General features: G+C 34.4%; 3 protein-coding genes across 6 annotated transcripts; all 3 read left to right on the top strand.

Annotated features, from left to right (window-relative positions):
* The first annotated feature begins 457 nt into the window (after positions 1 to 457).
* On the top strand, positions 458 to 2,766 carry LOC131005709 (GDSL esterase/lipase CPRD49-like). 2 transcript variants are annotated; one of them, XM_057932748.1, is made up of 6 exons: positions 458 to 710; positions 1,171 to 1,248; positions 1,614 to 1,754; positions 1,904 to 1,977; positions 2,074 to 2,226; positions 2,322 to 2,766. In XM_057932748.1, the coding sequence occupies exons 1-6, from the start codon at positions 600 to 602 to the stop codon at positions 2,533 to 2,535; spliced, it is 771 nt and encodes a 256-aa protein (XP_057788731.1). In that variant the 5' UTR covers positions 458 to 599; the 3' UTR covers positions 2,536 to 2,766. The 2 variants fall into 2 exon arrangements, with proteins under 2 accessions (XP_057788731.1, XP_057788732.1); XM_057932749.1 differs by having other exon boundaries at positions 485 to 1,031.
* An 8,169-nt stretch (positions 2,767 to 10,935) lies between these two features.
* On the top strand, positions 10,936 to 16,479 carry LOC131005708 (uncharacterized). 3 transcript variants are annotated; one of them, XM_057932746.1, is made up of 4 exons: positions 10,936 to 11,140; positions 11,736 to 11,778; positions 11,869 to 14,366; positions 14,466 to 16,479. In XM_057932746.1, exons 2-4 carry the CDS (start codon positions 11,755 to 11,757, stop codon positions 15,835 to 15,837), a joined length of 3,894 nt encoding a protein of 1,297 aa, XP_057788729.1. In that variant the 5' UTR covers positions 10,936 to 11,140; positions 11,736 to 11,754; the 3' UTR covers positions 15,838 to 16,479. The 3 variants fall into 3 exon arrangements, with proteins under 3 accessions (XP_057788729.1, XP_057788730.1, XP_057788728.1); XM_057932747.1 differs by having other exon boundaries at positions 10,940 to 11,633; XM_057932745.1 differs by having other exon boundaries at positions 10,940 to 11,778.
* Positions 16,480 to 20,936: 4,457 nt separating this feature from the next.
* On the top strand, positions 20,937 to 25,405 carry LOC131005706 (phosphoinositide phospholipase C 6-like). The gene is made up of 9 exons (XM_057932744.1): positions 20,937 to 21,735; positions 22,604 to 22,800; positions 22,932 to 23,067; positions 23,161 to 23,382; positions 23,475 to 23,704; positions 23,807 to 23,924; positions 24,128 to 24,280; positions 24,506 to 24,592; positions 24,849 to 25,405. The coding sequence occupies exons 1-9, from the start codon at positions 21,403 to 21,405 to the stop codon at positions 25,140 to 25,142; spliced, it is 1,770 nt and encodes a 589-aa protein (XP_057788727.1). The 5' UTR covers positions 20,937 to 21,402; the 3' UTR covers positions 25,143 to 25,405.
* Positions 25,406 to 25,687: the final 282 nt, after the last annotated feature.

Genomic DNA, 25,687 nt, shown 5'->3' with positions numbered 1-25,687 from the left:
AATAGGTTAGGTTGACATCTATTTCGGATTTTTCAGTTCGGATCGGATTTTATCTGAAATTTTTTGAATTTTCGAATTCGGATTTTCGGATAATACGGTTCGGTTCGGATTGAAGTTTAGGGAAATTTCGGATTCTCGTATCGGATCGGATCAGGCAAAAATCCGATCCGAAATCCGAATGCTCACCCCTACACCAATTTTAACCGATTTCATAGCTAGAATTAAAAAATATACAATTTTTTTTATTAATTCTATTAATTAATAACAAAAATACACAAAAACTTATGATTTCCATAAGCCCTAATTATCCTAAGATATAGAAAATATGGCCTCCACTTTAATTGATAAATTCATATATCATTATATTATTTCTTCATTTAGGGGGATAAAAAGCAAGCACACAAATACGAGTTTCAAATCACCACAAAAATAAATAAAAAATAAGTAAGGAACCATTATTGATAGGAAAAGAAAAAAAACAAGTTTAGTTTCCCTTGATCCACTCTACAGTCTGCCTGCCCTAACTGGTGGAGTAGAAGTGTAATAGATAAGATTGCGATTGATTGCTTGGACAATCGTCGATCAATTCACAGAGAGAGATGGTGGGACCAACGAGGCCATTGTTCATGCTGTTTGGATCATCTATAGTTCAATTGAGCTTCAGTAATGGCGGTTGGGCTGCCATCCTCTCCGATATCTATGCCCGCAAAGTTTGTCAATTTCATACCATTTCCTCTTTCACTCGCCTTCTGACAAAGCTTAATTGACAGTTACTACATTTTTGTGATTTTGCATTTCGTGTGAGCTGTTCCAATTAATTTGCCAGAATCAATCTATGAACGTCGCAATATGTTGCTGTGAACGTGATCATGACATTTATCTAATTTCGCACTGCTATGTTTGGAGGGGGAAAAAATTCAATCATTCAAGCTTTTGGAGAATTCAATTCCATTTAGATCATTAAATGTAGTATGTGGAAAGCGGTATTTTACTAGTTCAATTTCATCTCCACTGTGGCAGTGGAAATGAAGGTTGGGTTTTGCTATAGTTGATAAGCAGAATTGAGAATTTAGTATTTTCTGGGGATAATTGTCTTCTTCGTTGATTACATTGTTTAGTAATCACACCTTTGTCTATTTGCACAATCATCTTATAAGCTTTCTTTCATAGGCTGATATAATTAGCAGAGGTTACTATGGTTGGAATTCAAGACGAGCTCTCCAAATCCTTGATCAAGTTTTCCCAAAGGTACATGATGCTTTTGCTATTATGGAATCTCCTATGAACTACATGTGATTGGTGGATTATGGCCTGCATTGATTTACAGTTTTTTGCATTTTGCATCAATTATGTTAAGTTATATGAATAGAACCAGTATGTAACTTTATGGCTACAATTGAAAAGCGGTAAGCAACTATGGAAACTAACTCAAACAGTTAAATTGGTGCCATAGCAAATTATGCCTTATTTGAGCCATTGTTATGGTGCTCTCCTTCACAAGCCACGAGCTCTGTAGAAAGTGGAAGGCCGATTCATTTGGAAATTGTATGATGAGATGGCATGCTGATATCTTAAGAAAACCGCGTCTCTGATCCTATGATATTTCATTTCAGGATGCTGAAATTCAGCCGGAGTTGGTGATTGTGTATTTTGGTGGCAATGATTCCACGGGACCTCATTCATCTGGACGAGGTCCTCACGTCCCTCTTCCAGAATACATTGAGAACATGAAGAAAATCGGAACCCATCTCAAGGTGATTTGTTAGTAAAATAGTCAGTAATCAGTGAACTAGTACATTTTTGGAGTAGTTTTCCTGATTGTAGTAATACATCTTTTGGCATTATAGTGAATAGCAGATTTGTTTCAAGTATATTTTGTTGATCCAGTTACTTCTGATTCCAGAATCTATCAGACAAGACTCGCGTAATATTTCTGAGTTGTCCTCCTGTCGATGAAGCCAAGATTCGTAACAACAGGTACGACTTTTTGCTGTTAGAATATAATTCCTCGAACTCATTAGCATTAACACGAGTTTCTGAGGGTGCTTCTTTGGTATTTCCTCCGCGTACCAGTTCCTTTTTCAGTGAGCTAGTCCGGACAAATGAGCTATGTCGAACATATTCTGAAGCTTGTATGGAGCTGTGCCAGGAGTTGGGCGTAAAGGCAATCGATCTATATACTGCATTCCAGAAACGAGAAGATTGGCTAGATGCTTGCTTCATAAAGTGAGTACAATATATCAACCCTCCCCTCCTTTATTACTATGTTGAGGCCATAGTAATAGGGAGAAAAACTCTTTCCTTGCGCGCATTTTGCACAGGGATGGAGTTCACCTGTCCGAGGAGGGCAGTAAGATGGTCGCGGAGGAAATACTGAAGGTGCTCAGGGAAGCTGAGTGGGAGCCTAGTCTACATTGGAGATCAATGGCTACTGAGTTTCCGGAGGACTCGCCTTACGATCTCGTTGCTGCTGATGGAAAAAGAACCTTGAATCCCTCCGAATGGACTTACCACAGAGAAATCCAATGGGAGTGAGCCTTGGTCACACTTCTAGGATCATTATTGTGTGTGTGTTCAAATATGCATCAACCTTCAAGATGGAGGTAAGTGATGCCTCTCATTGTGATGGAGAATTATAGGGTCAATTCTTTGAGATTGAAACAGTTGCATCTGATAAATGTGTGTTTAATGTCAGAAATATTCTGTTGCTAGATGTATTAGATTGGTGTAATCATTTAAACGACTCAATTATAACACTCTTTTCAACTTTTTTGTGTAAATTTTACAGTCGATGTGGCTTAAGGAATGTTGTAATAAGGGTGATATGTTAATTTAATTAATTAATTATTATTAAAAGAAAATTTGGCGTTACATAGACAAAGTAAGGTAAATATTGTGAAATTTGCTACGGTGAACCGAACTTAATGCATCCGAGTATGCCTATATTTTCTTGGTTGTCAAACTACACTGCCAATAATACTTATCAAAAAAAAAAAAAAAAAAAAACTACATTGCCAATCCTACAATTTAATTCAAAATTTAAGGTAACACGAATTCATTAATTATCTTTGAGGTAAACTCGTTAATCATGAGATCGACTTTTTCAAATAAAATAGAAGAATATAAAAACAGGCCCATTAACGTTAGCATTAAGTCATGAAAACCTATTCAAGCAAAAAAAAGTCATGGAAAACCTATAACTTTACTAGTGACAACAAACCATTACGATAAACACATGTATATAATTTATTTCTTAGACTTAGTTTCCCGTCGACCTATAACCTGTCTATAGAATATAGAGGTTTTTGACGAGTTTATAAGCCTTTTAAAATGATTTAGTAGTATTTAATAAAATAAATTTTCATTTATAAACTGTAAAAATAAATTTATTTATCGTTATTTATTTTTTATAATCTTATATGCAACGAGCATTTTACAAATATTATTCAATAACGATTTATTATTTTTATCATATATATTTTCATCATTTTTTTCCAATTCTCTCTTTTTAATTTTTTTTCTCTTTCACAAAATTATCTCTTTAACATATAAGTTTAATCATCCAAACACGCTTTTTAAATTAAACTTAACCAAACATTTATGTGGATTGCAAAAGGCTATATTTAGAGCGAAGAAACGAGTCAGTTTGCCCATTATTTGCAAGTAATTAATGATCTATCTAATTTAATTAATGAAAGCTTTCAAAAAAAAAAAAAAAAACAATTATAACACTAAAAGTTTATTGGTTAATATTGAAGACAGTGACAAAAGGAAAGTCTAAGGCATGTGCATGAGGTTAATTTCACATGGCCACATGGATGTCATTAAATCAAATCTTGGGTTGGCCCATTCTACATATTTTCTATTTTAGGGTTGATCGCATGTACTGACAGGATTGTTTTAAAATTTGGACAATAAAATCAAATTAATTTTTGAATTTTTTGAGATTTGATGAGAGTTAAATTTTTTGCAACATTTTATCCTATGTCAACGTCGGAATTTTCTTACATGGAGTTGAAACATTTTCTTCTTTTCTTCTTCATCATATAGTTAGGTCATATAGAGCACATGCGATAAAATTTTAACATCCATATAAAGTTAAATGAGATCAAATTTTTAATTGGGGCCGAATTTCAAAAAGTTCAAAGTTTATATTAACTGATTAAAAAAATAATATATGTGATGTCCCTGGCAGAAGTAAGGAGTGATAATCAATGCACAAGACACGAACAATGAATGGCTCTTGTTAATGTACCGAAATGGAGGGGTGTATTAACGAATCGAAACACATAAAAAAGATAGGAATTTCAAGAACATGCAAGTATGTGACTAAGGTACCGTTAATGATTCGAAGCAGAGAAATACATACATGAATCGAAACACATCAGAAAGAGAGAGATTCCAAATATACAAGTATGTGATTGAGGTTAATTGTGATTGAGAGCAATTCCATGACAGATGACTCATGGAAAGTTCTCAATGAGTGTGCGAATGAGGATAAAATGCACTAAAAAACTCGTAATGCTATTGTGAGGACGTGCAAACACAAATTTTATTGTATTCAATAAATGAAATACAAAAATGTGTACAAATCCAAAATATATGGATTGAAATGAATTTGTTGCGGGTTGTGATTCTCTATTTTAATTCTTTGATTCTTCTCTTCGAACTTCTTCAAATCCTTGGAGGGAAATATAATTTCTTGATCTCCTTGAACTTGAATGTTGACTTGAATTTGATTTGATGACGTCAATCCAGAGGGCTTCCACCTTATTTCTGAATCAAACGTTGACTTGGATGATTTTGATGAAGAACTCGTTGATCTTCCTTGCAGAACGCCTTGAACGTTGGAGATGACTTCGTTGTAGTGAATTACTCCTTCAATGTTTGAGCTCTCAAAATAATTTATCTTCTCTTTGACTCCACAAATGACCTATATTTATAGGTGAATAATGGAGTGGGGCTGGTGGACTTTGGGCCCTCATATTGGGCTTTCAGGGCTGAGGTGGCGCGATTTGATTGACTCCTCAAGATTCATATTTACCTACATAAAATATTTAATATTTTATGTAGATTTTCCACATGTCAATTTCTGACTGGTCAATAAATTCACATAATCATATATTAATTATATATTTATTTAATCTTGAAATTATATTTAATTTAATTCCAAAATATAAAATAAAATATATAATTTTATATTTAATTTATAATTTCCACATGGCAGGATTTAATAGGCTATAAATTTAATTGCTTACAGGATGACCGTCAAATCTAGAACCCGTTAGATTCAGAACCATATTTTATAGAGAAAAAATAAATTATACAGCACATTACAGTTACACGCCCCAACTGAATATTATACGAGCCCAAACCTAGGAATCTATATAATATATAAAAGAGGAGTTCAACGGCTACTTTTTTTCGCCATAATTTAAATTTACAATTACTTTTAAAATTTCAGTTATTAACCTACATCTCATCTCATTTCTACTACATCTATATAATATATAAAAAATAGAGGGAAAGAATGGAGGAAAAAACTCCTCTTTTATATATTATATAGATTGTATCCTTTTTTGCTATGATTTCATATAATTTTTTTAAGAGAAATAAGTGGGTATCATGTTTTGTGTTTTACATGTTTTTTAATTATAATAGTTTAGAATGTAACAAAGGTGAAGGAAAATATATTGGTTCATTATATAACTCTTTTTTAAAATAATTTTTTGTATTAATTTTAATATAACTTTGTAGATGAATAATTAATTATATATATTAAAAATATAATTTCAACTGTAAATTTTCATTTATGTTTGTGTATGGAAAGATTTATTTATTATGACGTGTAATCCTCGATAAGAAGAAGAAGAAAAAAAATTTATGTTTTGACATTTATGTTTCCAATTCTTTAATAACTATAATTACCACTACACTTTATATAAAGTTCGAAATTTATATTTTTAAATTTGAGTTTTTATTGAGTAATTAATATTTATTATTTTATTTTATTTTATTTTATTTTATAAAATATATTTAGTATTTTATTATATTTTGATTATGTTGAATATTTATATTTATTTAAACAAACCGTGCAATCGGGCGTACTAGTTTCCAATAAAAAGAAATAATTGGAATAAGACGTGAAATGAGAATCAAAAGTAGAGAGAGAGATTTGTCAAAAAAAAAGAGAGGAGAGAGAAAGATAGGAATCATGCTCAGCACTGCACAACCTGGTTGTGGATAATCAAGTGACTCCAGCCTCATGTTAATTCTCCTTAAAAAAAAACCTCATGTTCATTCATCAATAAAAAAAACAAAAAAAGATAAATGATGTAAAAACTATAAAGTTTCTTGATAGGTTTGTATAATGACAATGAGCTTTTTGATAAGAGAGTCTATACCAAAATTGATTGCGAATGTATTTATTTATTTTGATAAAATATTGATTGATTATTTCCTCTAACCAAGTGTATTTATACATCACTTATGAGGGGGAAAAGAAAGAGAGAAAAAGCAAGAAAATCAAAGGTGATGAATCATAATGAATCAACGGTTAAATTTGCTTTAATTGCGAGACTTTTTAGTAGGCGTAGGCTTCAATTATTGGTGAAGTGGGGCTGGAATTTTTGGACTTTTAGGCACAGTAAAGCTGAAAGTCCAATCAATTATTACGTCTTTGACGCCTTATTTTTTGCTTTTAAAAAACCTCATGTACACATTTTTACTACACCAATTATACTCTCCTTTCCTTACGGAATGAGTAATATTATGAAATTATATATTTTTGCACATTTCCTAAAATGGAGAAAAAGATTTACTCCTCCTCTCCTATGTTACTCTTTTGATCCATCTCTATAATAAATGTGTGTTTTAGTTTAAGTTTTATACTCCCTCTGTTCAGGAGAAATAGTTTCATTTAGAATTGGACACAAATTTTAAGATAATTATGAAAGTAGGTGTAAGTAAAATAAAAATACAATTTATAAGAATAGTATTAATACAAAAATATAAAATAAAAATATATTTTTAATTAAAAAGTGAAATAAAAGTATAATTTATAATTAAATATTGGAAAAAATATACGTTATGATGGTTCAAAAAGTTAAATGATACTCTTTTTTTATGGACAAAAAAGAAAATGATAAGTAGGACTCATTTTCGTGAACCGAGGGAATAATAATATAGTGTTAAATTGTACATTCAACTCTAGTCATTAATTTATTTATTTTCCTTTTGATTTTTCATAGATAATTATGGATAATAAGAGTAAAATTATCAATTTTTTGGGTATCGAACTCTCATTTGAAGGAGTACTAAATTTCAACGCTCAGTTAATCAACTGTTATGACAGAATACTGTTCCAACTAATAGAAAGAAGATAAAAATGATGAAATTATTCCTCTTTTAGACATACTAGAACGTCCACTCGTGCGATGCACGACGAACATCGAAATTAACGATATATTTAAATAAATATAAATAAATATAAAATATATTTTAAAAATAAAATAAAATAAAATAATTAACGTCAATTATTCAATAAAATCTTGAATTTAAAAATTATATTAACAACTTTGCATAAAGTATAATAAAAATTATTCAATAACAAAAATTAGCATTTACACATTATTATTATAGAGTTACGCGTCATAATAAATATTTTCATATACAAACATAAATAAAAAGTTATAAAATTTTAATGAAAAGAGAGAAAATAAAATATTTTAAAATTTTCATAGCATATTCATTTTAAATTTATTTTTGATGTTTTTATACAATAGTATTAAATTTAAGGTGCATATTGAAAAAAAATAATGAATTAAATTTGACAATATTTACAAAAGAATTAAATTATGAAAAACTAAAAGAAAAAATTGATGGAAGAAGAGAGAGAAAAAGAGAGGGAAAAGATGGAGGGAAAAACTCCTCTTTTATATATTATATAGATATAGATAGATTTTAAAGAGAGAGCTTTACTCTTTCAATATATGTCTACTCTTTCAATATGCTAATAGCAATCATAACGTGCACACACATTTTTATGAATAAAAAAAAATCATCAGAACCTAATTCACGATTCCAATCTGGCAATCTCTTTGCCGGTCAATTTGGAGAAAGAATATTTACTATTAAAATATAATTTTCTACTAAAAGTTAGGTGGGGGTGGGTTGGGGGGGGGGGGGAGTCTTGGAATTGGGGCATCGCTGTCGAAGTGAACGTGTCGGCACGCGTTTATATATAACTCATTTTTAGAAAAATTCAATCGTCATTATTCATTCATTAATATGATAATTAAATTCCGGTCATCTTTATTGCCCGAGAACTTTCACGCTCATACCCACCGATACATTGTTTTAAATTTTCTTCATGCTCGTCGTGAGGCTAATGGAGCAGCTCATGCGCTTGCTCGTTTTTCTTTGTCTTCTTCTGATGTAATGATTTGAAAAGTCGATTTTCCTAATTGACTTCTAGATATTGTTGGTTCCAATTTAATTTAATAATAGTTACTCTTTTTTTTCCCCTAAGAAAACAAAAAAACAAAACCCCATATATAAGTTACGTGCAAGTATTGTATTTACTTTTTAACATAAATTAATATTAGTAGTACTATTATTTAAAATGGGTAGTTAGTCCAACAATGGAAAATGGTATATATTCAATATACTAGGCACGCCACAGATTGGTGGTGACGCGTCTCTGATAGTTAAGGCTTGGAAGTGTCTGGCCACCCTCTTTAAAACACCACCCAAAAAAAAAAAAAACAAGAAGAAGATAAACAAAGATGTACACTATTGCCATTCTTTTAGGAATTTGTAAATGATTTTCTTTACATATTCCTCTATTAGTATTTTATTTAAGTAAAATCTCGTTTACAAATAAAGAGTTATATTTAATTTTAAAAAAATCTTATTTGATTTTATGAAAATTTTGACTTACATGGTCTCAATATATGAATGAGAGGGTTTATTTACTTGTAAGAAGAATTTTATTTAATTTTATGAAAAAAGTTTGATCTATATATTTAAGAAAAGCCTTGTCTACAAATAAAAAATCACAGTTTTAAAAAAATATTTGCTTTTAAGAAAAGTCTTATTTGATGCATTAACCGGTAAACTATCATACATCACCAGCCCAACTCAAAAATTCATAATACGAATACTGATTACGTGAGCGTAACTAGATCCTTACCAAAATTCAAGCTATGGCACTACGTAAAAATTCACCGAGATTCAAGCTTGACACATTGTAAAAATGTAGGACGAGGAGATTGTTTGATGGATGCTAGAGACATAGACAGAGGTGCGGTAGAAATCTGGACACAAGGAGAAAAAAGGTCTTACGAGAGAGAACGCTTTTGCGGGAGACGAGAGAGAGAGATATGACTGGAGGCGCAACAGGAGGGGAAGACGCTACAGAACATGGATGAGCGATATCAATTCTACGCGAGATAATAAATAGATGTTTTTTTTACAAAGAAATGTAATTATTTAATGTTGGTGGCAATTGTATTAATATTCATAACGATATATAATTATTTAATAAATGTTAATAAATTATTTTAGGGTGATATAAAATTGGTAATTAAGATGAATGCTAAGGGAGACTTAGTTTGAAAATTGAAAATCAATTGAGGGTTGGTCGATCGCCACCTCATCATGAAAAGAAAAATTTTATTCTAATCCTTCAACCGCCATGATCAAAATGATATATAATTGGTAATTAAGATGAATGCTAAAGGAGACTTAGTTTGAAAATTGAAAATAACAATGATCAATTGAGGGTTGGTCGGTCGCCACCTCATCATCATAAAAAGAAAAATTTTATTCTAATTCTTCAACCGCCCATAATCAGCCAACCATCTTCGAGAGACCACAAGGTCTTCTCATTCATTATATCACAAGTTTCAAATTTTATTAGTTTTTCTAAATTTTATTTTTATATTATGTTAAATGTTGAATACATTTTATTTATATCAAAATAAAAAATAAAAAACACATTTTTTTATTTTTCTATAATATACAAATAGACACCCATATTGTTATAGTTATACATACAATATAATTCTATTATTATTTATATATATATATATAATATCAACTTTGAGTATTAAAAAAATTATCATTCTCTTTTAGGGCTCGTTGGCTACATGGTATGGGATAAGACATGATATATTTAATTGTGATATTTATTACTTTATTATATATTAATATCATGTTTGGTATAAAATTTACGTTATCACATCTCTTCTCTCAGGTGTGATACATAATCCAAAAGATATGGGTTTATAATTACATTCAAAAGGTGGTTGATGATAATGATAAATCTTACAAAAGATTTTTGAATGTAATTTGTGATTTGGAGTGGGTGTTGATGAAAGGATATCGAGTCTTCTCACACAAATCAAAGTGTCTCGAATTTGATACATGCGCCATATATTAATATGTACAAATATTTAACGAGTGTCATAATTATGTCTCACATTTTATTGTGTGAAAAAAAGAAAGAAAAATTAGGTAAAGTTGTTATCGAGGCTCTAACATTTTAGTCGTGTCTAAAGTATTCGGACATATCAAATCAATCTTTAAAGAATAACTATGCAATTCCTCAAAAAAAAAAAAAAAAAGAATAACTATGCAAATAAACAAATCAAATTGCAAATAAAAGAAATCGACAAATTTGCTAGACCTGCTGCAGGCTTTGAGCCCATGAATATGATGATTATATAAAAATAGAAACATATATTTAATTCGTTCACAAAAATTATAATTTTATTAGTACTATTTTTTCATTTATAAAAATTGTGGTATTTTTGTTATATTATTTTAAAAAAGAAAGAAACTAACGTGTCATTTTCCTATTGAAGGAGATTTTTTTTTCCCAGTTTATACGGAGTATCTTTTAACTATTTATTTAATCCGTGTGGAAGTAACAAATTGCAGAAAAGCACAAACCCTAATTCATCAAATCTCCATTTATTTATTTTTATGGAAACCACTTGGAAACCACCTTCATCAGTCTTCTTCCTCCTTTTCTCCTCTCAGTTTTCTCCTTTTCACACTACAAACCTTTCTTCATATTTCTCTCCTTCTCTCTTCTATCTCTGATTTTCTCTGGTTCTCTCTCTTCATATTCTAGGTAATTCTTTTTACCAGATATGTGTGGATTTTGTTTCGATGTGTCCGCCACCGATCTGAATTTCTTATATTCTTCGTTTTTGCTTGGCCAGAAAATTTATGTTTTCTGATTCAAGTATATTTCCTGATTCACGGACTACATGTTTTTCTCGTATTTTAACGAGAAACATGATTAAAATTATGTTTAGTTTTTTTTTATTTATTTTTATTTTTTATTTTTTTAATTTTAATTGGATAGCTAGGTTGAAGATGTTAGCGATAGGTTTAAGATTTTTTTTTTCATTCGAATCTGATAAGATTTTTTTTCCCCTTTCTTTTGTGGTGTTTATTCTCTTGGGAGGAGATAACGCTCTCGGTCTCGGTCTTCTCCCCTTCTCTCTCTCTCTCATTTGATGTTTTGTTATCGAGTTTGTTAGTATAATTCTTTAAATTTTATTAATTGATATTTTCATTAGGTAATCTGGAGTCTGGTCTTACAGATTTAGAGCAATAAAGTAAATAGATAATTATCCCTTTCGATTACTGAAGTGTCGTCCTAATTATAAGAGAGTATCTTAGTGAATTGAGCTTGTTTCTGATCTATTTGTTTATCGCAGGGCTATTGTATTTGGACTCATGTCAATTCCAGGAAATGCAGAGGTTTTCCATCTATCTTTAGATTATTCACAGTTGTTAATATTTTCGAGTTTGAGATTTTTTTTTCGTCTAAAATCGTTAGTTTTTCTGTAGTCTGGGACATTTTCCGGGCAGCAGCAGGTACACCAGCAGCAGTCTCTTAATTTTTCCAGTGCTATTCCTATAAAGAAGAGACGATTTCCTGTATTCCAACCATGTTCTCCTCCCCGAGAAGAAAAGCCTTCGGTTTTGGAGGACCACGATTCAAAGAAAAAAGAAGAGCCTAACGGCCAAGATGGAGGGATGTCGTCAAGTGAAGCAAAAGATTCTGCTTCTCTGGTTAACTCGGGCGTGACGGGGAGTTGTGCTTCAGCAGTTGAAAATGAAGTTGCTCCATTGAGTCTACCTAATGTGGATATTCTCGCATCCAAGCCTGTGGAGGCAAATCCCAGAATTAGTTTAGGTTCTCTTGATGATTCAGGGAACAAAATGGTTATCGTGCAGAGTGAAAAATCTTCCGAACCTGAAGTTCCTGACAGCTCCATGATTGCTCAAACAGCACATGTAAAGCAGGAAATTGTTGGTGGACAAACTGAAGGTACCTGTGGACTTCAACTCTCTAGTGGCAAAATGAATGTTGAATTGTCATTAGGACCAAAAGGATCGGTTATTCCTGCTTCGGAACATCAACAAAAGGAAGCCAATTTCCGTAAATCTGACAAATTAGAATCTTTGTTGAGTTTGGGTTTACACGAGGAAAAGCTTGTTTTGCGTGACAAGAAAGATATTGCTACTGACTCCAGCAATCCTGTATCTGCTAATCGATCAAATTGGGATTTGAACACGACAATGGATGTATGGGAGGGTTCTACCTGTAGTGATGCATTTGCTCACGGGCTTGTTAATATTGGTGGATTCAACAAGAGTGATAATTGTGGTGATAATAAATCTTTGTTGACTATAGCGAGCACAGCTTATCTTGGTTTTAATAAAGGAAAACATGTTTTAGATGGTCATACAACCAGCTCTTCTAAATCATCTCCACAAGAGTGCAAGATGGATGATTCGCTTGGTCTGAGGCTTGCTACCCCGTTTATGGATACTGGCAGGGAGCGCTCATCTTTATCTGACAACTTAGACCTTACTAGTGTCGGTCCAAATTTGAGTTCGAAACAGGTGCAGCTACCCATTGTGAATGTGAGTAGGGCTGTGAAATCTGAACCTATTGATGATAATTCAAAACGTGACTGTAGCATAGGTAGTTGTAGCAGTACCAATATGGAATCTTCAAAGCTTAGTTCTGTGAAAAGAGAATGTGCCAATAACCACAGCTTAGAAACAATATTGCAGTCATCTACAAGTCTTGTGAAATTAGATGACTGTAGATCAATAAAGTCTGAAGTGGTTCAAGAGCACAAGCAAGAAGTCTGCAATCCAAAGGATGCTGCTACACTACCTGTTGCAAGAGTTATGCAGCATCAAGATAGCAGTGCATCTTCTTCTGCCGTGCCAGTTTCTTTGTTGCCTCAGAGTATATCTCCTGCACGGTTGCCAACTTGTTCAGAACTAACTACAAATGGAGATTTTGTAAATCAATCTGAACAATCTTTTCATGGTAAGGAATCTCAGAGCAATGACAAGCCTGATGAGGCGACCACTATGCCTATCAGGGAGGACAATAACCAATTAAGACCGTTCGAGTTAGGGATTTCCAGTGTTGTAGATCAGGATAAGTTTGAATTGGCTCGGATTGATGAGAATGCAGTTGAATTTTGCCAAAATGATGATGCAGCTGAATGTGGTGAGGTAGACATGGACATTTCCAATGAAACGCTTGAAGAAGATTCCTCTGGCTCTGATACTGAATCTGCACAAAATTGTGCCGTTGATACTGTGTGTGAAAAAGAAGATGAAGAATATGAAGATGGCGAGGTTCGAGAGCATGTACCACATTCAGCTGAAGGAGATCCTATTGTTGAGGGAAAGAACAATGATAATCTAAAACTTGTCAGGTCTGATTCACAAAATTTGCAGCCTTCTGATCTTTCGGTTGGCCAAAGCATCAGTACATCTTTATTCAAGGAAAAAGATGTTGTAGAGGAGAATCTTGATGAAACTGATGGTGACCCGATCAAAGATCATGTTGGTGTTTGTTATGAGCCTAACAGTGAAGACTCATTGCAAGAATCTTATGAAGTGTCAGAAGTAGTAGCTGATGAGAAAAAAGCAACCGGTGTCACTCCTGATAGACAACTTGATATGTCAGTAGAAGATGTGCATGAAAGCCAAGTGTCCTGTGGTATTCCAACTGATGGAAGCCATGGGATTGATGCTGAAATTGGTGGTGAGGCCACTGCTAAGGTTTTTGGAGAAAACTGCTCAGGCGAGGGTGATTTGACTTTGTCTAAGGTTGAAGCATGTCTAAATGACCACGATGCTGCTAAGGATTCCAACAATGCTGGCAATAAGAGCCGCATCATAAATTTATCACGTCCTTCTGCTATGGCAGCTCCTTTCAAAGCAAAATCTATTTCAAATAGGTTACTGACGTCACGAAGTGGAAAAGAAAGATATTCTGATTTTGATGGAGAGATGCAACCAAGGGGAAATAGGTGAATATATCTTGATCCTTTTGTTTTTTTTCATCTTCTAATTAGGCTATTCCTTTTTCCAAGAATGTTGTTTATATTTCTTTTCCTGTGTCCTAACAGAGATGAATTCTATACTGGCGGTTCAAACAAATTTGTGAAAGATAGGGTCTATGATCAGTCGGTCAGGAATTCTAGACCAAATTTCATGCCTGGAAAAGGGAGAATCTCTGGTCGTTTTGGCTCCTTCCGTGGTGATTGGAATTCTGAGCAGAACTTTGCACCAGAAAGTTCTTACGGCCAATCCGATTATCGAGTAATCAGACGTAAGCACACTTCATCTATTTCTGATGCTGATCTTGAACGCAATGGCTACAATATTCCACAAGACGGCACCTCTTTTGGTGGTAACAGAAGGAAGACAATGAATGATGAATTTTCTTCACTACGCCGTGCATCCTTGAGGAGAGTCTCTTCTGGAGATAGAGATGGTCCTGTTACAAGGGGCTTTCAGATGCTTCACAGGATCCCAAGAAATACAAGTCCAAGACGCTGTTCTGGTGAGGCTGGTGCTGACATGATGGGACTTCGAAATGATGACAAGTTTATGCAGCATTTATCTGATGATGTTGTTAATCCTGTCTACGCTCAGCCACAAGCTATGTATGAAGAACTTGATAATCAGCTTGTGCGTGGGAACAGGAACTTCTCTACCACCCTGCAAAGAAAGGGTTATCCTCGAATTCGCTCAAAATCCCCAGCTAGATCTCGAACACGTTCTCCTGGTCAATGGTCATCTCCTCACAGGAGATCTCCCAATGGACTTCCAGAACTTTCTCAGCATCGATCTCCAGCTTTGTATAGGATGGGAAGGATGAGATCTCCTGACCATCCTTGTTTTCACGATGACATGGTTGCTAGAAGGCGTGGATCTCCTTCCTATGTTGCACGACATAATAATGACTTGAGAGAAGTTGATTCTGGAAGGGAGCATATCCATCCTAGGACTGCTGATTCTAATAGGAGAGACTCACCAGGACATTTTTTTCCTAGAAATACTAGGAGATCTGATGCATTAGATTCTCGAGAGATGGGAGAGGGTGAAGAGTACTTGAATGGGCCATCACATTCCAATAAGTTTCATGAGCTTCGTGGTGATGGCAGCATTGATGATAGAAGAAAGTTCATAGAGAGGCGAGGACCTGTCCGTTCATTTCGACCAAATTATAACAATGATAATGAAAATTTTAGATTTCATCTGAATGATGGACCCAGGCCATACAGATTCTGTCCGGACCCAGATACAGAATTTGTTGAGAGAAGTAATGCTCGAGAAAGGGAATTTGATGGGCGAATCAAGCATCAATCTCTGGCTGTACAACGGAGAATTAGGAATATTGAAGAGCAGCAGGATGGAAATTACAGACCTCCTGTAGAACGGGTCTGGCATGATGATGGATTCACTGATGCTAGAGTGAAAAGAAGAAGATTTTGAGTTGCAACTGCCCTTTTTATATCCGGATATAGCAGCATCCGGTGCTAACAGCAATTCTGCATGTGCATGAAGTTTGCTGGAATACTGAAGGGACATCAAGATGTCTGGTCCGGTTTAACTTCATGGAAAACAAGGGTTATTCAGCTTTGCTTGCTTGACATCTATGAGATTGGTATAGAAGGCTGGGATTCTTGAAAAATAATGTGATAATAACCATCTTGATTGGCAACATAAGCTTGTGGTTAAATACTTGGCTGGTCCTGGTGGTGCGTGCAGGCATTATCATGTTATTGGCCTAAACATGGGTTCATTGCAGCATCATGAGTGGAGTTTCTAAGTTGTCTTGAGTTGTTTTACGTTGGTGCTCATATCACTTGTAAATTCTCATATCTAGCCTCTAATAATTTGTAGCTTTAGGTTCAGTCTTGGTGCTCAATAGATGGAGTTTTTTACGTAATAATAAAGATTTCATCACAAGTTGCACTGAGATTGATATTCCTCTGTATACTGTGATCTTGCGGAAGCTTGAGCATAAGGAAAATATCACCACTTAAAACAGAGCAACTGGTGTAGTAACTCTTGTCTTACTATTCTCTTTGGTTGTGACTGCATTGAAATTATGGAATGCTCTTCATTGTTCGATGGGTGGTGGTTAGCGTATTAATTTTACTATAATGATTCCAGATGTTCTTTTACCGTCATTTGTTCAAGAAATGGTCTGAATCTTCCTCTTTTATATGATGTTTGCTGGTGGGTAGGTTCTCTTTGTTTGAAGGAGTGGTAATTCTCATCAGTTTTTTGCTGAAGACTGATTTTATGGATCTACCATTAGTTTTGGAGTAAATTTTTCGTTCAATTAGGGAACGGTTGGAAGAACTTCCATCGAACCATATGAACTCCAGGTGCGTATCTAAAAATTGCTTTCCTGTATGGCCCAGAACCTAGCTATTTGAAGATTTTCTGTAAGACTGACTGTGGAACCAGTAGAAGATGTGTTTTATCATGTGATTGGCCATTGTCTGGGTCAGATGGATATTTACGTCGTTCATTTATGAACTCCAAGAAAATTTGATTGATGTGGAAATATGTATTTCTCACTAGTTGGATTAAGTTTACTCCTTCGAGATAAGTTTCAGTGCAACCTGAGCCTCTGCATTTCTTCTGGTATGTGTTCTTTGACAGTATGCATCTATAGATTGCCTTACTTGTCGCTATATGACCGCGAGCAGAATGTGTTGCGAAGAAGCAGTGACGACTCATCAGTGGGTTGATCATAGATCGATCAAATCGTTAATGTTTGGCATCCTAGTGACGGTCATCTAACCTGTTGAGTAGCATTTTTGCTAGGAAGAAACAAGGCAAGTATGGATAATGTGGAGGTTGGTGGTTGAGGATGACCATGAATTTCCTCTGAGAGAAACTGTCTAATTCTGTTGAAATTGAAAGGTGATGATTGGTAAATGCTGTTCATGAAACTTGATTGGATTCAAAGGTTTTAGGGTGTTTTGTCTTTCATTTCTGACTGAATGAAGACAAGAGGGAGGACATATGGTCCTTTTGCAGGTGAATTATTTGATGTGAACTTTTTTTTTTGTGAAAATATGTTTTCTAATCATGTTTTACTTATCAACAGATGCTTCTACCTTAGTTACTTGATTCTTGTTCAATTCCAACTTTGTATGCTCGAATTATGATTGCTCAGAGCTCGAGTCGAAACTTTGACGAAGACTTGAGTTTCGACTCAGTCTTGGTTGACTCGAGCTGGAAAGTGTCTTCAAAAATATTTGTTTCCAATAAATGCGGTTAACAAAAAAGAAGGAAAAGGAAAAGGAAAATAAAGGACACTATGCCATGTTAGCATCTTAAAATAGGATTAATAATTAATGTGATGGATCTAATTAATCTGTTGGATCAGTATCGTGTCGATGTGATTTGTTGATACAAACTTGTTACAACACCCCAGGTAGAGTATGAGTTCTATTTATGGTATTGTAACAAATGATATCAGAGCCGATCCAACGCTTTGGTCCACTCGGAGCGTTATGGTATGGGTCGCTACGGGTCGTCTATGGTGGTGTGGTCTATCGTGGGCAGTGAATCAAAAGTGTGGTAGTTTGTCATGATTCATTCTACATCGGTTAAATATGGATTGATTGATGTGATTTATAACACTTAGGCTTCCTCTTTTTGATAGCCTGATTTTTAAGAATCTGCTTCAACACAAACACCACAATTTGTGAATACAACTACAATAAGAAAGTGAGATGATTTTTGTTGTGTTGACATGATAAGACAAAGTCAAACCCTAAATAGGATACAAATTGATACTCCTTCCGTCCACAATTTAAAGCCCCACTTTGGTGTGGGCACGGAGACTAAGAAAACTAAAAAAGGTGATGTGAATGAAATATAAGAACAGTTGACTAAAGTGATAAAGATAATTGACTAAAGTGAATAAAGGTGTTGTGAGTGGGTCCATTAATGATAAAGTGTAGTAAATATATAATATAAAAATGATAAAAGTATTTTGATGTGGGTCCATTAATGACAAAGGAAAGTAAATATAGAAAAAGAAGAAGAGTAAAAAAATACAAAAAGTAGAATAGAGCTTTAATTTGTGGATAAAGAATTAACATCAAGTAAGGCTTTAAATTGTGGACGGAGGGAGTAATAAATATGAAAACTAATAATAAGTACATATAAAAATATATTGTGTTAGTATAACATTATTCGAGCATCAATGCTAGACGAAATTATTGTGTTTTACAAAAATACGAATGCGGTATAAAATTATTATGTCCTATTTTTGATAGAAATATTAAATTTATGAATTTTGTAGGTGTTTGCGTCGTGCTCTCATATTGTGCCGACTTGAAAGTGCTATGAAAAACTAACTATAGAATAGATAGTGAACTACTTAAGCTATCCCAACTTAACAAGGCAAATTAGTACATCTTTAATTACATACAAATACATATTTATTATTCGATTAATGCGTGATTATAGGCAAAAAAAGTACATCTTTAATTACTTAAACAGATTTATTGTTCGATTAATGCATGATTATTACATAAATCTTCTAAATTTCTAATCAATGCCAGCTTATTTGACGAAATTATCGTGACTGATGAATGACGTCGAAATTTCTAAATGCGCAAAGTAATTTTCTTCAAATACAAGTGAAGAATTATAGACCGTACAATAAATTTCGGTGCGAATACTTTTTTTTTTTAATCAGAAAACAAGAAAATTTTATTGAGAAGAGAACATCAACGGTACCAGAGGTACCTAGATCTTGATACAAGAAGACAAAGCAAAATCATTAGAACACCACACACCGAAATCAACCTCAGCAACACCCAGATTAAATGTTTTAATCCAACTCCACAGTCTGCCTTTCACCTCAAGCACCAGTCGGCAAACCTCCCAAACACCACCATCAAACCTACTCTCATTCCTCTTTTTCCACAAGAGCCAAACAGTTACAATCCATAACGCCTTGAGTATTTCGGTGCGAATACTAATCTCTCGATACTTCCATTATACTCCCTCCGTCCTCAAAATAAGTTCCTCTTTGGGGACGGCACGAGTTTTAAGAAAAAATGGTAAAGTGTATTGATAATGGAGAAAAATATATTATAATTAGTATTGGGAGTGATGGAAAGGTGAAAATGTGTTATAATTAGTATTGAGAGTGGTGAAAAAGTGAAAAATAAGAATAAATAAAGTATTATTAGTAGTAGGGTAGTTGTCCAAAAATAGAAAGAAAGAAAGAGGAACTTATTTGGGGACGTCCCAAAAAGGAAAAAGAGGAACTTATTTCAGGGACGAAGGAAGTATGTAACTTGACAATACACCAAAATGCAATAACAACAATTCCCTAAAATGTATATTCAAAACAAAATTGGAATTGGTAGCTATTCAAAATGCAATAACAAATTAACAACAATTAATTCCTTAAAATATACTCCCTCTATCCCACGAATCTTGACACGTTTGGTTTCGACACGGAAATTAAGGAATTGTAGATTAGTGTTTTAAGTGTGTAGTTAATAAAGTATAAAAGTGATAAAGTAGGAGAGAGAAGGTGATAAAAGTGATAAAGTAGGAGATAGAAGTTACCTTATTTGAAAATGTGTCAAGATTCGTGGGACGACCCAAAAAGAAAAACGTGTCAAAATTCGTGGGACGGAGAGAGTATATTCAAAGCAAATTTGTACTAGCCATTGCGATGGTCGGTCACTTGCCTACTTGGTGGTATGAGTATGACAATCTCTTGAGAAAGATTCTTGGGTGGAAGTTGCATGCATAGAAAATGAAATATAAAAATAAAAATTGAATCATTGTAATTAAGGGCGGATCCAGGATTTGTCAATAAGAGGTTGGACTTGTTCAAATAGAATTTTAATGGATTTAGGATTAAAATTCGATCACCAACTATAATAAATAATTATTCTCTTTCTAGTGATTCAATAATAGATACATTGAAAGCACATAAAAAACTTGCATATAACTCTATTTTTAAATACACGAACTTTTAATTAATTTTTTTCTGATTTTATACACAATAAACATTTACATCGAATAAAATATTGAAGTGAAAGTCGAAACTATTTACGTAGCTTAAGCGAAAGTCTTCGTGAACGATGTAGTAGGATATTAGGTAGAATATACTACATGAACACAAAAATGTATTAACGAATCAACAAGAAGTTAGACATACAATTATAAAAACAGTTAAAAGAGATATGAACACTGATTTATGTGGTTGCATGTCCCACTTCTTGTTGATTTGTTAATATATATTTTTTGTTCATGCAATATAATTTATCTAATTCAAGATATTTTCTGTAGGAAAATTTCTACTTAAACCACATAGACAGTTTCCACTTTCACTTAGTATTTATTCTCCAAAAATGTTCGTATATATAGAGTCAAGATTTTTAAATTCATGAACAAACTAAAAAACGTGTAAAATTAAGTTCACGCATTTAAGGCCATAAAAAAATGATAAAAAAAATTAATAAGGGAAAAAATTATTTAAAATAATTAAAATCAGTATTATTTCCTTAAAAAAAATGAAGAAACGAAAAAAAAAAAGTGAGTAATTTGTTTGTAATAATGCATTAACATGGATCCAGCCTCACATTGTCCTTAATTTTAGCTTTCTTCTTCCTCAATCCAAATTCCCTCAACTTTTTTCTTCCCAAAACCACATTCCATCTATCTTTTCATCTTTTTCCCTTTTTTTTTTTTTTGAATTTTCTGCTGTAACAATTCATGGTTACGTGATTATTCCCACCACTTTCTTCCTCCCAAAACCAAAACCACAACCACGTTAATTTCATCCTTTTTCCCCTTCAATTTTCTTTGTTCGAATTTTTTGATTTGTAGAATTCATGTTTACATGATTTTGATCGAGAATGACACCGCGGAAAAAGAATCCAAATGGATAGAGATTATTATAGATACATAATCGCGGATGATGTATATGTATACATGCAGGCAGAGATTCCGCGTGGTGGGTAAGAAGAGAGGGAAAGAGGTAGTTAGAGAGAGAGGGAAATGGGGAGCTACAATTATTACAAGATGTTCGGGTGCTTCAACCGGAAGTTCAAGATCAGCGAGTCGGAGCCGCCGCCGGACGTGAGAGAGGCGTTCTGGCGGTTCACGGCGGGGGCGCAGCAGATGACGGCGGAGCAGCTGCTCAAGTTCATGGTGCAGCACCAGGAGGATTACAACTGCACCGCCGTGGACGTGCAGGATATCATGCAGCACGTCTTCCACCGCCGCCACCACCACAACCTCCAACAAGAGATTAAGCACCTCGCCTTCACCCTTGAGGACTTCTTCTATTTCCTTTTTCAAGATGATCTCAATGGCCCTATCAATCCCCAGGTCTCCCTCTCTCTCTCTCTCTATCTCTCTAATCTATTGGTTTGAAGTTGATTTTGTTTATGTTGTCATCTGATGAGGAAATGTGGACTTCTATAGTGATTTTGGGGGAGTTTTTGGGCCCAAACAAAGAAGTTATAGGAGAAACTTCAAACAACTTTGGAGCTTTTAAGATATGTTGGAATTTAGAAAGTGCAAGGAAATTCAAAGTTCTTAACTCTTCACTCTAGACTATTCTTTACCTATTCATCATATGTGCATTTTTCTTGTACTGCAGAGAAATTTGAACCTCTAATCAAGGATATATATAGTATCATTTGCTATTGGATTGCAAATTGTTTGTAGCTAGATATTTGAAATCATATATTTAGAAGATATATTTATGGCGTCAATTTTAACGAGGACCTGAAGCAACAGCCTCAATTGCGTCATGGCAAACCGGCACTACCTAAAAGTTGCCTATGTTAGAACATAGGTTGGTAAAGGGATGTGAGGATTATTTGCTCATGTCTTCAAATTAGCAGCAACTGTTGGTTCTGCAAATGTAGAAAAATGGAGTTTATAATGCTTAGTTGGTGTCTCCATATTTTCTTTCTATTCGTTGTTCTGAAAAAGCAACAAGAATGTAGTGAAATAGGATAAAGAGTTGGTTTTCTTTTGTTTCTCGTATAGCTTAACGAATCTGATAGAATGGCCTTATGTGTATGATTTAATGCTTGAAGGAGTAAGTAGATTTCACAAAATTTGCAGAGAGTCTCAATCCATTTCACTTACAGTGACTAGTAGAAATGAGCAAGCTTGTTTGAGAAATTATGCAAGTATTATAAGTGGTAACAATTCATATTTACCTTGGCAATTTGCACAATTCCAGGTACACCATGACATGACTGCTCCGTTGCATCATTATTTCATATATACAGGTCACAATTCCTACTTAACCGGGAACCAGTTGAGCAGTGACTGTAGTGAAATCCCTATTGTAAGAGCTCTTGAAAATGGTGTGAGGGGAATCGAGCTCGATTTATGGCCCAATTCTACCAAAGATAATGTACATGTGCTTCATGGAAGGTACGGTAAGCTTCTTTATTAACATCCCTCTGCTGATCACTTATGTTCAAGATTTAAGGTTCTTTGTCATGTCAAAATGCCCGAGCACGTTCGTATTTTTCTACATTTTGATTGTTGAAGAAAATTGGCAGAACGCTTACGACACCAGTGCCACTCATCAAATGCTTCAAGTCTATAAAAGAGCACGCGTTTGTCAAATCGCCTTACCCTGTCATAATCACGTTAGAGGATCATCTCACTCCGGAGCTCCAGGCTAGAGTGGCAGAGGTAACAAACGCCCTCAATACTCTTTCTAGATTGTAATTTTGAATTTATCAAGATATGGTTGTTTATGAGAACTCCATTTTTTTTTGTCTTTAGATGGCAATACGAATTTTTGGAGAATCGTTGTATTGCCCTGAATCAGGCTGCGTGGAGGAATTTCCACCGGTTGAGTCCTTGAGGCATAAGATTATACTCTCAACAAAGCCACCTAAAGAGTATCTCGGATCCAATCACAGCAAGGAAGGAGAAACATCCTCACCAAAGGATAAAGAATTTTCTGACGATGAGACTGAAGCTGAATCTGAAGTTGATGACAAGGTAAAAGTGTTGTTAAACAGAGTTTCTTCTGTTCATTGTTTCAACTGTTATGGAGATAACAAGCTTCTTCTTTTTTTCATATTTTTTTCCAGCCAGAATATCAGAGCGACAGTGATTATGAGGATTACGACAACTGTGGTAGAAGATCGGGCAATGTGGCAGCACCGGAATACAAGCGTCTGATTGCCATTCATGCCGGGAATGCCAAGAAGAAGTGCTTGAGGCAGGTGCTGAGAATCAGAATTGACAGAGCTAGACGGCTTAGTTTGAGCGAGCAAGAACTTGAAAGGGCTGCAGCCTTGTATGCTAGTGACGTCGTGAGGTATATAGCTAACACTCATGTTTTGTTTATGTTGTTCAACATGTTCTATTACAACCATTTTAATGGTTAGCAACTTGATTCCACTTCTTCAACATGTTGTAGGTTCACCCAGAAGCACTTGTTGAGGGTGTTTCCTAAGGGAACGCGGGTAACTTCATCAAATTTTAGTCCAATCATGGCGTGGATGCATGGAGCGCAGATGGTCGCGTTTAATATGCAGGTTAGTTTTGTTTCCTGTGGATGCATGCTGCATTTAGCTAGCTTCCCCTTTTTGGTTTTTGCCTTTGGCGGTTTTGCATACGGTCAAGAAAATGTGTAGAGAGACTTCTAGATGGATGAACTATATATTATTGTGACTAAAGAGGTGAAAGAGTTTTATTCTTTTTTATAGAGGGAATGTTGAATTGCTATTTGATATCATAGGGATATGGAAAATCTCTTTGGATGATGCATGGATTCTTCAGAGCGAATGGAGGCTGTGGTTATTTCAAGAAACCACATTTGCTTATGAGCAAGAATTCAAACGGCGATGTCTTTGATCCCAAATTGCCATGGCCTGTGAGGGTGACGTTAAAGGTGACTGGAAAGCCACAACACGAAATTTCTCGATCTTTTTTTTCCTTTTTCATGCTGTTTGCAACCACTACTCATGTAGCTCGACCTAATAGGTGTCGGTGGAATTCAAATTCACGACCTTTGTATCACAAGATCACCCACTCTACTGACTAAACCACCCCAAAGTGTTGAAATTCTTTAATCTTGTTGTAGAGTTTCTTTATGAATCCCTTCTGTATTTGACAGGTAATCGTGTACATGGGAGACGGGTGGCGTCTGGATTTCAGCCACACTCACTTTGATACGTATTCACCACCGGACTTCTATACAAAGGTATGCAAGAATTTCATGGTAGCTACACTAATAGTCATGCCTGTTAGTTAGACAAGATTTTTGTATTTGGTTGTATTTAGTTAGGTTATCGTTTGATGTGTTAAATGATCTAAGAGTCCCTCATATTTGCCAACTTCAAATGTTTGCTAACTCCAAATTGTTAGAACTAGAAACATGTCAGTTATGATAGATCATTGCATCATTCATTGCAACTCCACAAGTATTTTTGTTTGATCTTATGATTGTGAGGTTGCAGATATATGTCATCGGTGTGCCACTAGACGCCACCAAGAGCAAAACGAGGGTAATAGAAGACGATTGGGCGCCTTACTGGGATCAAGAGTTCACTTTTCCATTAAGAGTTCCGGAGCTAGCTCTCCTACGGATAGAAGTCCGCGAGTATGATAGATCGGACAAGGATGATTTCGGAGGGCAGACATGTATACCGGTGTCGGAGTTGAGACCGGGGATTCGAGCAGTTCCACTCTACGACAAGAAGGGTCGGAAATTCAAATCTGTTAGGCTTCTTATGAGGTTTAGGTTTGAATGAAATGTATTTTTGTTCAAATTTGTATACATGTTTTTTATTTATTTTTTCTGTATTTGGGCATGCATGCAAGGTTTGTTATGTCCAATTCCTTTGTACAAAAGTTGTTGCATTTGTTAGAAAGGATTAAGCAATAGAGGACTTGTAGTATGTAATGAGTTTTAAATTGACTAGAGAAACTCCAAGAATTATAAAAACTTGTGTGAAACTTCTCATGATCAAATTATAATTGAAATTTAGTATGATTTCATGATTAATATAGAGAACTCCCTTTTATTTACTGTGCAAGTTTCGGATTTGTTCATATGCATGAACAACTTTAACACTTTATTTTCTGATAAAGAGAACAAAATGCTTACTTAGTTAGAGATGCTATCAGAAAAGTGACAATTTGCTAACTCTTTTGAAGATTTTAACCATTTTCAGTAAATTCTTGAGTTTTTTGTGCGATTTTTGATAGCGTTTGGATTAATTTTTTTTACAGTAACTTGAATCTATGGTAGCGTTTGGATTCGAATTCGTGGAATCTATTCTCTTCCCTCGAAGAA

This window comes from Salvia miltiorrhiza, chromosome 1 (genome assembly GCF_028751815.1).
Source record: "Salvia miltiorrhiza cultivar Shanhuang (shh) chromosome 1, IMPLAD_Smil_shh, whole genome shotgun sequence".
Lineage (NCBI taxonomy): Eukaryota > Viridiplantae > Streptophyta > Magnoliopsida > Lamiales > Lamiaceae > Salvia > Salvia miltiorrhiza.
This window is presented reverse-complemented; position numbering and strand designations above follow the sequence as displayed.

Bases quoted from the DNA above. Each gene is read 5' to 3' on its own strand.
- LOC131005709 (XM_057932748.1), top strand. From the start codon at position 600: ATGGTGGGACCAACGAGGCCATTGTTCATGCTGTTTGGATCATCTATA. The intron at 711-1,170 runs GTTTGTCAATTT...TTTCTTTCATAG, and splicing joins CCGATATCTATGCCCGCAAA to GCTGATATAATTAGCAGAGG. The intron at 1,755-1,903 runs GTGATTTGTTAG...TTCTGATTCCAG, and splicing joins AAATCGGAACCCATCTCAAG to AATCTATCAGACAAGACTCG.
- LOC131005708 (XM_057932746.1), top strand. From the start codon at position 11,755: ATGTCAATTCCAGGAAATGCAGAG. The intron at 11,779-11,868 runs GTTTTCCATCTA...GTTTTTCTGTAG, and splicing joins CAATTCCAGGAAATGCAGAG to TCTGGGACATTTTCCGGGCA. The intron at 14,367-14,465 runs GTGAATATATCT...GTGTCCTAACAG, and splicing joins ATGCAACCAAGGGGAAATAG to AGATGAATTCTATACTGGCG.
- LOC131005706 (XM_057932744.1), top strand. From the start codon at position 21,403: ATGGGGAGCTACAATTATTACAAGATGTTCGGGTGCTTCAACCGGAAG. The intron at 23,925-24,127 runs GTTAGTTTTGTT...TTGATATCATAG, and splicing joins TGGTCGCGTTTAATATGCAG to GGATATGGAAAATCTCTTTG. The intron at 24,593-24,848 runs GTATGCAAGAAT...GTGAGGTTGCAG, and splicing joins CACCGGACTTCTATACAAAG to ATATATGTCATCGGTGTGCC.